A 16,280-nucleotide genomic window follows, 5' to 3' on the forward strand; every position below is an offset into this window, starting at 1 on the left:
TGTCCCCTGCTTGCCCAGGTAGAGTATAGCACCCAGCATGTACTTGGTTTCTCTGTCACAGACGAGGACCAGCTTGATGCCATATTTTGCTGGCTTGTTTGGGATGTATATCCAAAAGGGACAATTCCCTCCAAATCCCAAAAGTTACTCATCAACAGTAAGGTTTTCATGTGGGACAGAGTCGGCCACAGTTGGCAATAAATGAGTCGCACACCTCCCTCACATGGGCAAACTTGTCCTGCTCCCGTCTTTCACCACGCGTATCTTTGTTGTCAAGCCTCAGGCAGGCTATGAGGAACTCAAATCTGCCTTTGGACATTGCTGCACGATACAGGGGACATCCACTCACAATGCTCCATATCTTGTTGATGGAGAGATGGTTATCCCTCTGCTGCCCTGCTACTATGAGCACTCCCAGGAGTGCTAGTATCTCTGTTGCCTCTGTAGGACTATTTGTGGCACTTCTGCTCGCCAACTTTGCAGAAACAAGTTCAGTTCTTTTGTTTGTCCAGGTAACGATTATCTGGATAATCTCATCCAAAAACAAGAGCTTGAAGGTCTCCTCAGGTTCGATCACATCCTTTGCCTCTAGACCTGTTCATAATGTGTACCAGTTCATCAACACTGATCTTCTTGCGTGGATCTACCATAATTATGTACTATTGTCATAGTTATAATCACTATATACTTGAAGTGGAAAAGACACACACGTAAGGTTTCACAAATTAATACGGTCACTACAACGTAGAGAGTCACAGTTACCACAACGTCGGGTGATTTTCTCCCGAAATCACAAACTTTTCCTCATAGTGGAAAATTCCAAGGAGTGAGCACGACTGTACACCAACCCATCAAGAAATCTGAGAAAGCCCTACAGCTACTGAAGCGTGGAGGACGGGCACGCGTTCGCTTGGGTAGGAACCACATGACCACCCCACGTGACCGGGAGATAATATCCCGGCGTTGTGGCTCCAGGGTTAAGAAAAAAAAAAGTAATTTTATTTATTTATTATTTTTTCTTTTTTAAATCTTGTAGTTTAGTAAAGGATGAATCGTGATGGGGCAGTGGGTACTTCCTTAGTACGCGATCCACACAACCAACGTGATCTACAAGAGTCAAATTCTACTTTGGTATGAGATCTGCTTGTTTCATTTGTGTGTCATGGCGTAGATAACACATTTTACATATACATATATTCATCTAACAATAATGATAATAATAATAATAAATATAATAAATAATAATAATGATAATAATGATAATAATAATAATAATAATAATAATAATAATAATAATAATAATAATAATAATAATAATAATAATAATAATAATAATAATAATAATAATAATAATAATAATAATTATTATTATTATTATTATTATTATCATTATCATTATTGTTATCATTATTATTATTATGATGATGATAATGATAATAATAGTACTACTACTACTACTACTACTAATAATAATAATAATAATAATAATAATAATAATAATAATAATGATAATAATAATAATAATGATAGTTAACGCATCGATAATTATGAAACAAAGAAGAAATTAAATGCACCTTGAATCAGAGACTATACTTCAGTTACGAATACTCTTACAATGACATTGCAGCGCCAATGAAAAGACTCAGTGAGTCTTTCAAATGTAATAAGAAAATTTAAGAAATTGTAACACTTTTTCACATTGTATGTATGTATGTATGTATGTATGTATGTAGCTACTTCATCTCCCGAAATTATATGATATATGTTAAAAAAAGTAAGTATTGAGTTTTATTGGACTTTTTTTCATAGAGGGTTTGTACTGCTGGATGTATTATCATATGAGTTATGTACTTTAAAATAATGAAAACGAATTTAATGTTCCGTTAAATAAATAAATAAATAACGATGATTAAAAAGATGCGCGTGACGGAGATACCGATGCGATTCCACGATAACGATGCGAGTTTCCACGATAACGATGCAATTCCAGTTTCCACGATAACGATACGAGTTTCCACGATAGCAATGCGATTCCACGATAACGATACGAGTTTCCACGATAGCGTTAGGATTCCACGATAACGGTACAAGTTTTCATGATAACGATGCAATTTTCCACGATAACGATCCGGGTTTCCACGATAATAAAGCGATTTCAATTTCCACGATAACGATGCAATTCCAGTTTCCACGATAACCAAGTGATTTCAGTTTCCACGATAACCATTCGATTCTACTATAACGGTGTGGGCGTGGTGATGGCTATACGCCATTGAAGTCTCTCTTCCTACACACGTACCTGGATTAACCCTTCCTCCCTAAGGGTCCACCCCAGCTGTCACGTGTGTGCGATGGCAGTGACGATGCAACCTTGCCGCGCCTCACACGGGCGAGCCATGAGCAATACAAACACGTACTCTGGAGTGTGTGGTAATGCACAACGTGCCCTCTTTCATGGCAAGCTCTTAGAGGGTCCACCTCCCCAGACCCTATGGATGGAGCCCTTATCTCACGACTTCACTGACTGATTAACTGTGCAGATGGCAATTGAAGGTTATATATATATATATATATATATATATATATATATATATATATATATATATATATATATATATATATATATATATATATATATATGTGTGTGTGTGTGTGTGTGTGTGTGTGTGTGTGTGTGTGTGTGTGTGTGTGTGTGTTTTATTTCTCTGTTATTTTCTGCTTTTTATTCGTTCATTTCTTGTTTCATCCTTTATATAATTTCAATTTAGTTTTTTTCTATTTTGATTTACATCATACTTTTGTTCTTTATTGTGCGTATTTTATGATTTCCCCAATCTGTGTATCTATCAACTCTTCCTTTTTTCCCTACTTTTATTTTTTTTTTGACAAGGAAAGTTGCGAAGACAGGAAGAGAGAGCAATATTAATTTACATAAGTTTCTATATACTTATTTTTCGTATCTTTCTCCCCCTCTCGCTCTCCGGGTAGTGTCCTTCCCATACTTAAAAAGTATTGTGGTGACTCAGAGAAGGAAAACGAGTATGAGCAGAGGCTGGGAAGGACTAGTTTGTGGGAGAACGACAGTAGGGAAGCAGAGGAAACAGAGATGAAGTGAAGTGTGACATGAAGGCGAGGAGGAATAGTAGGAGGAAGAGGAGGAAGAGGAGAAAAGGAGTGAGAAGGAAGAGGAATTGTTGTATGTGAAGAAGATTCGCTTGGAAGATGAAAGTGAAGTGATGATGACGATGAAGATGAGGAGGAAGGATGAGAAAGAGAAAAGAAGAAAACAAGGAAAAGGAAAAAGAAAATAAAAAAAAAGAAGAAAAAGAAGAAGAAGAAGAAGAAAGGCTAGGTGGTTGAGTGGTAGGTAGCAAAGAGAGTGAATCAGAACTGGCGGCGTAAAAATGGCTGGCGGGACTGGAAAGGACTAATAGATTTAATTAAAGAAGGTCGAGTGTTGAGGGAAGAGGGAGGGAGGAAAGGAAGCAAGAAAGGGAGCAAAGAAGGAAGGGAGCCCTGCTAAGTACGTACAGGCAACCACTATAAAAATTAATGGCAAACGAAATAACAAGGAGAGTTATGAAAGGTGAGCAAAGCGGTAGTACTCTCTCTCTCTCTCTCTCTCTCTCTCTCTCTCTCTCTCTCTCTCTCTCTGGGTGAAGAAAGATTGTTAGTGAAATAAAAGAAAATGTAGTTATGTTCTAGCTTTAGTAGTAGTAGTAGTAGTAGTAGTAGTAGTAGAGAGAGAGAGAGAGAGAGAGAGAGAGAGAGAGAGAGAGAGAGAGAGAGAGAGAGAGAGAGAGAAATAATCAAGATGGGTGTTTACGAAGGGAGCCGTGTTTGGTAACCATCTGAGGGTAAAAACAGAAGCATTTCAAGCGTCACTGGAAGGAGACAAAGGAACGTGATGAGTATGTGAATAGAATGTAGTAAGGCAGACACACACACACACACCCTGTTCACCTAGCAGTAAATAGGTACGGGATGTAACTCGAGGGGTTGTGGCCTCGCTTTCCCGGTGTGTGGAATGTGTTGTGGTCTCAGTCCTACCCGAAGATCGGTCTATGAGCTCTGAGCTCGCTCCGTAATGGGGAAGACTGGCTGGGTGACCAGCAGACGACCGAGGTGAGGTGAATTACACACCGAGTAGTGTAGTGGTTAGCACGCTCGACTCACAATCAAGAGGGCCGGGTTTGAGTCAAATGGGCAAGCCTCTTAATGTGTGGCCCCTGTTCACCTAGCAGTAAGTAGGTACGTGATGTAACTCGAGGGATTGTGGCCTCGCTGTCCTGGTGTGTAGTGTGTGTTGTGGTCTCAGTCCTACCCGAAGATCGGTCTATGAGCTCTGAGCTCGCTTCATAATGGGGAAGACTGGCTGGGTGACCAGCAAGCGACTGAGGTGAATTACACACACACACACACACACACACACACACACACACACACACACAGAGAGAGAGAGAGAGAGTGTGTGGGGTGGAGGAAAAACGAACGAGAAAATTTAAATATGAAAGCAGAAGAAAAGAAGGAACTAACGAATGAAGGGTGAAGAGAGTGAGGAAAGAAAATTAAGATGAAAATAAAAAAAATACATGAAACGTATTAAAAAAGAGAGAGAGAGAGAGAGAGAGAGAGAGAGAGAGAGAGAGAGAGAGAGAGAGAGAAACACTGATATAGCCTATTTCACCCGAGACAGGCGATAGGAGAGGTCTAAAGACTGACGCAGGCGAAAATAAACTGAGGGAGATAATGAGGGGGAAACGACAGCAGATTGAGGGTGTGTTGTGGTTTCAAGAGGGAGGGAGAGTGAATGTGCGTTTGTGAGTCTGTGTGGTATGTTTTTCACCAGTAATTAATGTGTGTGTGTGTGTGTGTGTGTGTGTGTGTGTGTGTGTGTGTGTGAATTAAATGAAATGTACGAGTTTGTTGTGGTTGTTGTTTTAGTATCTAATGGAGATGAGGATATAATTATTACTGATGGTAGGTGTGGTTATTGGTGGTGGTGGTGGTGGTCACGTAATGGTAATGTTTTCAATCAACACACACACACACACACACACACACACACACACACACACACACACACACACACACACACACACACACACACACACACACACACACACACACACTCCCTTTAAATTCATCCACATCCACAACCATTAAAACTAAAGACAAAAAAAAGAAAAGAAAACGCAAATAAACACCAAGCGAACCAGTATATTTACTCCCCTACTGAGGAAGCAACACGCATTTCTCTGCTCACCTCTGCGTCAAGGTGGCGGTGGCGGTGGTGGTGGTGGAGGCGGTAGGAGGGTCGGGTCTCGGAGTTCGCTCGAAACCTCGTCAGTCGTCAGTATACCTCCGACTCTGGTGGAGGGTAGACGTGCGCCGGTGTTCCTCTCCTCTCCTCTCTGTCTGTCCTTCCCCCACCACTCGCCTGCGTTACTTGGGCTAATGTGCAGTGACTCGAGGCTACCCAAGCAACAAGTGTGGTCGTGAGAAAGATATATAAGGTGCTATTTTACCCAGAAGGTATTCATGGTAGTTCTACGCGCCTCTCTCTTGCTATTCTGCAGAAGATGAAAATTAGTGATGTGTGTGTGTGTTTTATTTGTTACCAATGGTGAAGATATTAGAGTGTTCTCCGTGTGTGTGTGTGTGTGTGTGTGTGTGTGTGTGTGTGTGTGTGTGTGTGTGTGTGTGTGTGTGTGTGTGTGTGTGTGTGTGTGTGTGTGTGTGTGTTATATACGTACGCCTTCCTCTTACTGTGTGTGTGTGTGTGTGTGTGCAGATTTTCAAAAGGTTTCTGGAGGAGGGGTTAAAACAGAGAGAGAGAGAGAGAGAGAGAGAGAGAGAGAGAGAGAGAGAGAGAGAGCCTTGCCAATACCTCTTAAGAGGAGTGACCTGTGTGATGGATTCTACGTATTCCCACTTTTTTCTTCTCCTTTTCTACTCCTCCTCTTCCTCCTCTTCTGCCTCTTCTTCTTCCTCCTCTTCCTCCATCTCTTCAGTTCGTCCAACTTTTGTCATTGTCCAACTTGCAAATCGAGGTGTAGTTCTTAAGACCTTGTCTATTTCCCTCCTCCACCACCATCTCTCTCTCTCTCTCTCTCTCTCTCTCTCTCTCTCTCTCTCTCTCTCTCTCTCTCTCTGCTTTTCCAGTTGCTTCTTTTCTTTCCTTCCTCTTCACTTTCATCTTTCTCTTCTTTCATCGTCGTCCCTCTCCTAATCCTCGTCCTTCTCCTCCTTCTCCCTCTTCCTCCTCCTGCTCCTCCTCCAGTTTGTTAATTTGAGTGATTCTTTAGTTGTTTTTAGCATCAAGATATTTATAATATTTCGATATGAATTCTCTCTCTCTCTCTCTCTCTCTCTCTCTCTCTCTCTCTCTCTCTCTCTCTCTCTCTCTCTCTCTCTCTCTCTCTCTCTCTCACTGTGATTAGTAAGTCCCTAGTGAGTATGCTCTTGATTGCTCTTCTCTCTCTCTCTCTCTCTCTCTCTCTCTCTCTCTCTCTCTCTCTCTCTCTCTCTCTCTCTCTCTCTCTCTCTCTCTCTCTCTCTCTCTCTCTCATTCTCTTCCTTTCCTTATCTCTGAGTCTGAATCGCCGTCATCTTAGAAGCCCAAATATTCCTCCTCCTCCTCCTCCTCCTCCTCCTCCTCCTCCTCCTCCTCCTCCTCCTCCTCTTCCTCCTCCTCTATTACCCTTTGCCCTCACTCTCCCCTCTTCCCTTCCTATATTTCCTGTCATTTTTCTTCAATTTTCCTTCCTTTTCCTTCCTTTTTCATCTCTCTCTCTCTCTCTCTCTCTCTCTCTCTCTCTCTCTCTCTCTCTCTCTCTCTCATTCGTTTTTCGTTTTACTTCCATTTCCTTCCTTTTTTATCTTATCCTTTTTTTGTTTCTTTTATTTTTTATCTTTTCTTTCGATTTTATTCCTAATTCTACTTTTGTTTTATTTATTGATTTATTTATTTTTGCTATTAATTTCCTTTTCGTTCTCTCTTTTTTTCTTTCGCATCCATGTGTTTTCCTTTGTTCTCTTCATTTTCATTCTTTTTTTTTCTACATAATTTTACGCATCTCTCTCTCTCTCTCTCTCTCTCTCTCTCTCTCTCTCTCTCTTCGACCTTCAATATTTTCTCATTATAACTTATTTTACTCATATCCCTTACTCTTTATCTCTCCTTCCCTTCCATATTACCTCCCACATCCTCCTTACTCTCTCCTCCCCATCCTCCTCCTCCTCCTCCTCCTCCTCCTCTTCTTCCTCCTACTCCTTCTTCTTCCTCTTCCAACACCATCTGCCCCTCTACATCGTTAATTTCTGTTCTTTTGAATTTCCTTCTTTTCGTCTTGTTTTTATGATCTTCCTCCTCCTCGTCCTCCTCTTCCTCCTCCTCCTCTCCTTACTTAACGAGGTCATTGAAGTAAGGCATCTTAGGTCAAGGATAATATTTTTATGGCCTTAAAAGTAGCATTCATAGATGGATTAAGTTACTTTTTCATCACGTAGCTGAAAGAAAATGGGAAATTGATTCTCTCTCTCTCTCTCTCTCTCTCTCTCTCTCTCTCTCTCTCTCTCTCTCTCTCTCTCTCTCTGTTCTTTTTTTCTGGATTTTTTTGTATATTTTTTTTTCAGTCGTATTTCTTGCTTTAATTTTTTGCTTTATTTTTTTGTTGTCTTTTTGTAATTTGTTTCCATGTATATGAATGTGTGTCATTAGGAGTGAGGGAATGAAAGAGTGAGAGAGTTTTAAAGGTAGGGAAATATTGCGTGTGGGTGTATAATTCACCACGCTCGTCTGCTGGTCACCCAGCCAGTCTTCCCATGACCGAGCGAGCTCAGAGCTCATAGACCGATCTTCTGGTAGGACTGAGACCACATCAACACACTGTGTGTGTGTGTGTGTGTGTGTGTGTGTGTGTGTGTGTGTGTGTGTGTGTGTGTGTGTGTGTGTGTGTGTGTGTGTGTGTGTGTATGTGTGTGTGTGTGTGTGTGTGTGTGTGTGTGTGTGTGTGTGTAGGGAAATATTAGGTGTTGAAATGGTTCTGGTATCATTATTACTATTGTTATTGTTATCATTATTATTATTATTATTATTATTATTATTATTATTATTATTATTATTATTATTATTATTATTACTTTTATTATGTTTATTATTATTATTATTATTATTATTATTATTATTATTATTATTATTAGTTTTATCATCACTACTACTACTACTACTACTACTACTACTACTACTACTACTACTACTACTACTACTACTACTACTACTACTACTACTACTACTACTACTATTATGATCATTATTTGTGTAGTAGTAGTAGTAGTAGTAGTAGTAGTAGTAGTAGAAGCAGAAGCAGCAGCAATTGTAGCAGTGAAACAATCATCATAATTTTTGTATCATCACTTTTGTTAACATCATCATCATTCTCATCATCACCACCATCAGAAGTGAAACAATCATCATCATTTTTGTATCATCACTTTTGTTAATTTATCATCACTCATCACCACCACCACCACCATCACCACCGTCATTACTACCACTACCACCACCACTATACCCATCACTACCACCACCACCACCACCATATCCATCACTATCATCATTACCACATCCTTCAAAAATGTCTAACGTTACTGAATAAGAAATTAAAAAAGAAGAAGAAGAAGAAGCAGAAACAGAACCTAATGAGCATCACCAAGTTCCTCGGGGTGGTGGTGCTGCTGCTGACCTGTTGCCCTAATTACTGACACCCGAGGCAGCGATTATCAAGGCTGGTGTGGAATTGTCACGCTGCCCATCGCTAATTGGCAGCCCTGATACTAATACCAACCCTGACTGACGACTTACTGTTTTTTGTTGTGCTGGTGATGTTATTCTGTTTCTCTTTGTTATTTTATTTATTTTTATGAGGTTGTTTATTTTATTCGGTTGATCCCGTTTTTTTATGCAGCTGTTGGAGTTTATGAATATGTGACGCATTGTGGGTAGTGAATTTATCTGTGTATATATTGGTTTGATTTGTATAATGCTGCTGATTTGGTTATGATATGTCATCAGCGTGCGCTCTCTCTCTCTCTCTCTCTCTCTCTCTCTCTCTCTCATATCATATTCGCATACATTAACTTAAATCGTGGAAATAATGCTCATACTGAAATAATCCGAGCAAAACTCACACGTACTGTTTTTTAATAATATCATGAAAGTTCGCGCAAATTTATAATATAGTGAAAATAAACATTTCATGAATAAAGCCACTGTTCCGTACATGCATCCTGGACAGTACTATCATTGCACGTATATCTGAGATCATACAAACAAAATGTGTCTTGCGTAATATTTAGAAAAAAATCACGTTATGACTTACGTAGATAATTAATAAATGATTACGCATGAGTGATAAACAAAATGCACTGTTGTAGTAAACGGAATACACAAATGAGATAGCAGATAATATACGCAATTAGAATAGTGAATGAAATGCACAACTGAAGTATTAAATCAAACACACAATTAGAAACGTTAGCATATGAAAAATATACACAATAAAATGAAATACACAAATGAAATGGTAAACAAAATACGAAATTCAGATATGAAATGAAATTCATAACTGAATGTTAATACAAACTGACAATTGAAATAGTCAGTAAGAAAAAAAAAAGAATGGAAATAGTAGACGAAATACGTAATTGAAACCCTTAGTAAAGGAAATACACAATTGAAATAGAAAACAAAATGATACGATTTAAACATCAAACTTTAAACACTCACACGAAACACACACAATTGAAACAAACATACACAGTTCAAACATCAAACTTAAAACACTCACACGAAACACACAACTGAAACAAACCAACAATATACGCAGTTAGAATATCAAAAACAAAATACACGAGACTTACAAATAATACACGAAAACACAATTCAAACAGCGAACTGAATACATACACACCTGAACTCACCTGTATGACAAACACACTACGGCTTGAAAGATTAACACCAATACACACAAATCTTCAAACAATACTAACAAAATGCTTTCATCAATACAAAAATATCGTAAATAAGATAAAATTACTCATATCTTATCAAATACAAAGAAAATGCACTACATATTATAAATTATAATGAAAATATACATGGATTTTTTATATTAGAGGCGATATACACGCGGCTTTATAAAGAAAATACTATGCGAGTTAATCAGAATTTTTTCCTTGTTAGTTAGAGAAACGAGTTGTGTGTTGGTTCTCTCTCTCTCTCTCTCTCTCTCTCTCTCTCTCTCTCTCTCTCTCTCTCTCTCTCTCTCTCTCTCTCTCTCTCTCCTGTTCTTATCCATGTGTCATCCTTCCTTGTACATAAAGATCAATAAACACACACACACACACACACACACACACACACACACACACACACACACACACACACACACACACACAAAACAGAAGTAAGCAAAAATAAACACACACCTTAAGATTATTCTAAACAAAACATACAACACACAGCAAACGAAATACATAAACACTAAACAAAATACACACACGCAGCTTCGACACTTGGACAGCAGAGCAAAGCAAACCCACCTCCGATATTACTTATTCACCACTGCTTCCTCACTCACTCACTCACTCACTCACTCACTCGTCACCTGCGTAAAGTGAACCTGTCTGTTTCTTCACCGTGACTTTTTTTTTTTTCTTACTTTTTTCCCCCTCCGTGTCGCGCTGAGTTTCAGGCGAGGCGGGCTTATTTTTTTTTTCTTTCTTTTTTTCTTTTAGCTTTTCTTTTGTCACGAGTGCTAGACGCGGTGGAGAGGAAGAAAGGAGAAGCAAGAGTTGAAATTTATGCAATAACAAAGATGCGGCAGAAGTTCAGGAAGAGAAACAATGCACCAAAGAAAATATAAATGAAGGAAGTGCGGTGGAGAAAAAAAAAAAAAATGGATGAAATAAAGAATACGGAGCCGTGAAAAGAAATTAAAAGAGAAACAGTAAGTAATGAGAAAGGAAAATGAGTAGAGTGAGGCGTGCGAAGAATTGTATACGTAGATTAACAAAAGGTGCGTGCAAAATATACTAATTGATAGAAAAACATGGCAAAAAAAATGAAAATGCAAGAGGAATCTAGAACCTAAAAGTTGTTAAATTATCTTTCGCTTTTATTTCGAATTCTCAAAGTTTTGGAACGGAACTGCATTGTTGGTGAAATAAAAATGTATTAATTGAATAAAGGATTACTTGAATGCTTTGGTGAATTGATAAATGGAACAATAACTAGAGAGAGAGAGAGAGAGAGAGAGAGAGAGAGAGAGAGATAATCACACACACACACACACACACACACACACACACACACACACACACACGAAAGTGAGGAAGGAAGAGAGAAAGTGAGGAGTAGGAGGTGATGGTAAAGGAGAAGGAGGATGAGGTGGTAAAGGAAGAAGAGGAGGAGGAGGAGGGACAACTGGCGGGGCTTCGAAGCCTCGCCAGGTCTTAATTGAAGCTTCGAGCCTCTCAACGACCAATCACGACACGAGAGGCGAATAGTAGGAGAGAAGGAGGAGAGGGAGAGGAAGAGGGAGAGGGAGGAGTGATAAAGAGGAGGAGAGGGGAAGGAGAGAAGATGCTGGTTTCTCTCTCTCTCTCTCTCTCTCTCTCTCTCTCTCTCTCTCTCTAATTACAGTATGGCAGGACAACCACATCTTCTTCCGTTTCTTTCTCTTAGGTCCTATAAATTTTACCTTCCCCTCCTTACCTCCCTACCTCCTCTCTCCCTCCTCCTCCTTTCTCAATTCTCTCTCCGTTTCCCATTTTTTTCACCTTTGTCAATGCTTTTTTTTCTTTTTCACTGTCTTATCAACTGTGTGGCGCAGTTTAACTAACATTTTTTTTCTTCGCCTTTCTTCTTTTTCGTTTTCTTTTTTTCTTTTTCTTTTTCTTCTTTTTTTCTTCTTTTTCTTCTTCTTTTTCCTGTTCTTCTTCTTCTTCTTCTTCTTTTCTTCTACTTTTTTCTTCTTTTTCGTGATAAAATATAATTCTTCTCTTCGTCTTTCCCCCTTTTGGCTTCCTTTCCTATCCTCTTTAGTCTCTCTCTCTCTCTCTCTCTCTCTCTCTCTCTCTCTCTCTCTCTCTCTCTCTCTCTCTCTCCAAGAAAAGCAAAAATAAAGATAAAAACAAATAGATTAATAAGTTACATCAAAGCTAATTATGGTTTTACTTACGCTTTTATTTAACTTTTATTTCGTTTTAATGGAAAAAAAAATGTTAATTCGTTCATTGGAGAACTGTGAATGGGGTTTGTGTGTGTGTGTGTGTGTGTGTGTGTGTGTGTGTGTGTGTGTGTGTGTGTGTGTGTGTGTGTGTGTGTGTGTGTGTGTGTGTGTGTGTGTGTGTGTGTGTGTGTGTGTGAATTTCGAAATATTTAGGGTGTGTGTTGCTTTACCATTAAATTTTTTCAAAAGCTTTTCTGTTTTGTTATTTTTCACTACTACTACTACAACTACTTCTGCTAATATAAATGCATTTCCTATATCATTATTCGTTGTTTTCATTACCGTTATTATTGTTATTATTTTCATCATCTTCTTCTTTTTTCCTCTTCTTTTTCTTTTTTTCTTAAACTTCTTTTTCTCTTTTCTTCTTTTCATCTTTTTTCTTCTTATTTCTTCTTCTTCTTCTTCTCATTATTATTATCATTATCAGCAGTAATAGTAGTAGTAGTAGTAGTAGCAGTAGCAATAGTTGTAGCAGTAGTAGTAGTATCATTATCATTATCCTCAAGTCTTGAAGCTTATAAACCTTTGTTGCATCTCAGCGCAATGGATTTTGGTATAATTTCTTAAGTCACCACCGCTAATTCTCTTGCTCCTCGGTTGACTAAATGTTAAATCAGCAAAGTTGTTAAGAGTTTGTCTTTTATTAGATGTTTCGCGCACTTGTTGTTGCTTTTGGTGGGATGGTGTGGTGTGGAGGAGCGGGGATGGGGGACGGGGAGGGGGGTGGGAGAGTTCTAATGTGTGTGTGTGTGTGTGTGTGTGTGTGTGTGTGTGTGTGTGTGTGTGTGTGTGTGTGTCTTATTTTTACAACTTACTTTTATTTACTTTTAATTTGTTTGGTTATCTATCTGACTATCTATCCATCACTCACATTCCATCTGTCTATCCTTCCACTATCTATGTCTTTATCTTTCTGTTTGTCTGTATGTATTTTTTTTATCTTTTTATTTTTTTCTGTCTGTCTGTTTATCTGTCTGTCTCTCTGTCTATCTGTCTGTCTGCCTATCTTTCTATTTAACATTTATTTTTGTGTGTCTATTTCTTAAAACTCAAAATTTCATATGTTTCTGAATAGTTTTTGTATTTTTCACTTTTTTCCCCATTAGAATCTACTACACCATTATTTCATTCTATTTATATACCTATTTAATTTCCCTTCATGCTTCTTATTCATTCATTATTGCTATTTTTTTTTCAAACACCGACTTAATATAACTCGCTTCTGAGAATGCTGCAAGGCTAGCTTCCAGGAATGTGCAGGGAAATCATTGCACCTTTTGATGTTCTCCCGATGATTAAAAGAACATGAAAGTTATAAATAGAAGCGCTTAAATCACTCCTCTCACTTCTCCGCTGCTCCCTCACTCGATATTTGTGTTGCTGAGTGGAGATTCATTAAATGTTGATAACGAACGTCGACGAGCCAACACTGTAAACTAACGAGAATGAAAGCAAATTTAAGAATGAAAATAGTAATAATAGTAGTAATAACAATATCAACAACAACAATAATAACGTAAACAATAAGGAAAATGGTCGTTGTGTTTGGCTAATTTTAGAATTTAATGTTTTACTCCTCAATATTCATGCGAGTCTTTTTTTCCTTGCCTTCCCTTTTTCTTTGAGCTTTCTTTCTGGCATGGTGTTCCTTCACCGTGGCGGGCAAGGCAGTGTGGCGTCGCCTGTTGCCAGGTTGGCGTGCTGCTGGCAGGTGCTGGCGTGTTTGTCGGAGCACGTGGGTTTGTTCCCTTTGTGATGGTGATAAAGTCTGATAACGATGGGGGATGATGAGGACCAGTACGGCAGCAGTAGTAGTAGTAGTAGTAGTAGTACTACTCGTAGTAGTAAGTAATAATAATAATAATAATAATAATAATAATAATAATTACCATTATTATTATTATTATTATTATTATTATTATTATTATTATTATTATTATTATTATTATTATTATTATTATTATTATTATTATTATTATTATTATTATTATTATTATTATCATTATTGTTATTATTATGTGGTGACAAGACGAGAGAAATTATTTTAAGGAAAATCTTAGGTGTGTGTGTGTGTGTGTGTGTGTGTGTGTGTGTGTGTGTGTGTGTGTGCGTGCGTGCGTGCGTGCGTGCGTGAAGGTGTGCGAGCGCGTGTACATACCCGTGTTTGAGTGCGTGTGCGTGCGCGCACTGCTTACCCATGTACATACCATCTTTCCCAGCACTCCGCGTCCATGCTGTGCCACCTGGGCAGTGGGTGTCAGTGTCAGTGCTAGGTGGCGGCGCCGTGGTGTGAGTGGCGCCAGCTGGCGCGTGTGAGTGACCCGCCCTTGTGTGCGTGCCCGTGTTGGTGTTGTGTGGTGACCTGAGCGTCGGTGTGTTGCATGTGAGCCGTGCCTGGCCGCCTGTTGCCTCCAAGGCTGAGTCACACCGCCAGGGCGCCGCTCCGCTGCCCCCGGATGGGCACTGTTGCCGCCGGGTGCCTGAGGGTGGCGCGCCGCTAAGATGGCTGTGCATCGCACCAGCGCCCACCCATCTTGAACTGCCGCCCGACAAACTCATCATGATCCCGCCTACGCCAGCATGCGCCCCGCCCTGCTCCCCGGGGTCGACAGCAGCCCGTCCCAGTCCCTGGGTCACGCTGCTCCCCCCTCCCCGTCTGCACACCCACGCCCCGCCCCCACACTGACAAGCCCCACTACGCCCTCGCAGGAGCATGGGCGTCGGCAGCGGTTGGGCGGGCCCGCTGATGCTCCTGCTGCTGCTGCTGGCCTGCCGCGCCTCCCCCACCATCACGTCCGCCCGGCGCCCGCGGCTGCTGAACCTGAGTCGTGTGGCGCGGCCTCCAACCTCTCCAGCGGGGCTCCCTGTCCCGCTGGCGCGGGGACAGATGCAGTACACGCTGGACCTGCTGGCCTCGCCGGCCTCTAGGGAGGGCACGGACGAACACGAGGACGCCAGACTTGCCTCCCAGTTGACGGTCGAGGCGCAGCTGCTGCCATGGGCGGTGGGCGTGGGTGCTGGCGGGGGCATGGGCTGCCTGGAGGCATCTGTAGCCACGCGCGCCGCACACCTCGCCCTGCAGCACCACCCGCCCCCCGCAGGCGTGGCGCTCCTCGTCTTACCGCCTCCTCCAGGTGAGTGCTCCTTTCCTGATAGGGACATCTTCCCTTCTGAGACAGGCTGTTGTTGGTGCTGCTGCTGCTGCGGTACACCAGCATTCGCTAGAGGAGCGCTGGTCGCCTGGGGAGCCGCCCACTCCCCACCTAGGCCGGCAAGACCCATTCAGCACAGGCCGCGGTTGAGGGCACGCTGCCGCATGGAGACTGGCAAGCCCCGAGCACGCAGTAATCTTTTCTCATTTAATAAAGTGTCTTCATCCGTCGCTCCGCATCCTCAATGCGTCACTATCGTGGCACAGCCCGCGCCGACCTTCCCGCAACAATTAGACCACCGTCACACACGCAACACATATTTCCTTCCCTCTCCCGAGTGTACACCAGACTTGCCTGCTGGCTGGATTTGGAGGAAGAAAAAATACGAATACTGCCACAAAAGCTTTGGGTACGGACGCGTGTTCCCAAGTAGGTGGAGTGTTGTGAGGGAAATGCTGGTGTACGTGGCTTAGCTGGTTGGTCTTAGGAGGCTATGGGAGAGGTGGGCGAGAGCGGTGGGTGTATGTCTCGCGACACAGCAAGAATGAGGACACTGCCGGGTACAGAATGAGAAGGGCGAGAGTGAGGAAGAGGAGAGATGGGAAGGGGCAATGGAGGGTAAAATAGAGGAGGAACGGAATGGAGGCCGAGAGAGAGAAGGGAAAGAGGGAGAGAAGGAAATGGAAGGAGGAAACCAGAAAAAAAGAAGAGGAGAAATTGGACGGAAAAATAAAAAAGAGAAAGGAGAAGAAATGGGATGAATAAAAGAAGGAGAATTAGAAAAGAATATAGAACTAGCAAACAGAAAAAAGAAAGTAAAAAGAGAGAC

At 41.0% G+C, this 16,280-nt stretch overlaps 1 protein-coding gene across 6 annotated transcripts in view; it reads left to right on the forward strand.

The window, feature by feature from the left end:
- The first annotated feature begins 5,371 nt into the window (after positions 1-5,371).
- LOC123515600 overlaps positions 5,372-16,280 on the forward strand; it is a 384,796-nt gene continuing 373,887 nt past the window's right edge. For all 6 annotated transcript variants that reach the window (XM_045274374.1, XM_045274378.1, XM_045274381.1 and 3 more), the window contains exons 1-2: positions 5,372-5,535; positions 14,519-15,433. In XM_045274374.1, the coding sequence (XP_045130309.1) occupies positions 15,013-15,433 (421 nt within the window). In that variant the 5' untranslated portion in view covers positions 5,372-5,535; positions 14,519-15,012. The remainder of the gene's footprint in view (positions 5,536-14,518; positions 15,434-16,280) is intronic.

Source organism: Portunus trituberculatus, chromosome 39, assembly GCF_017591435.1.
Source record: "Portunus trituberculatus isolate SZX2019 chromosome 39, ASM1759143v1, whole genome shotgun sequence".
Classification (NCBI taxonomy): Eukaryota; Metazoa; Arthropoda; class Malacostraca; order Decapoda; family Portunidae; genus Portunus; species Portunus trituberculatus.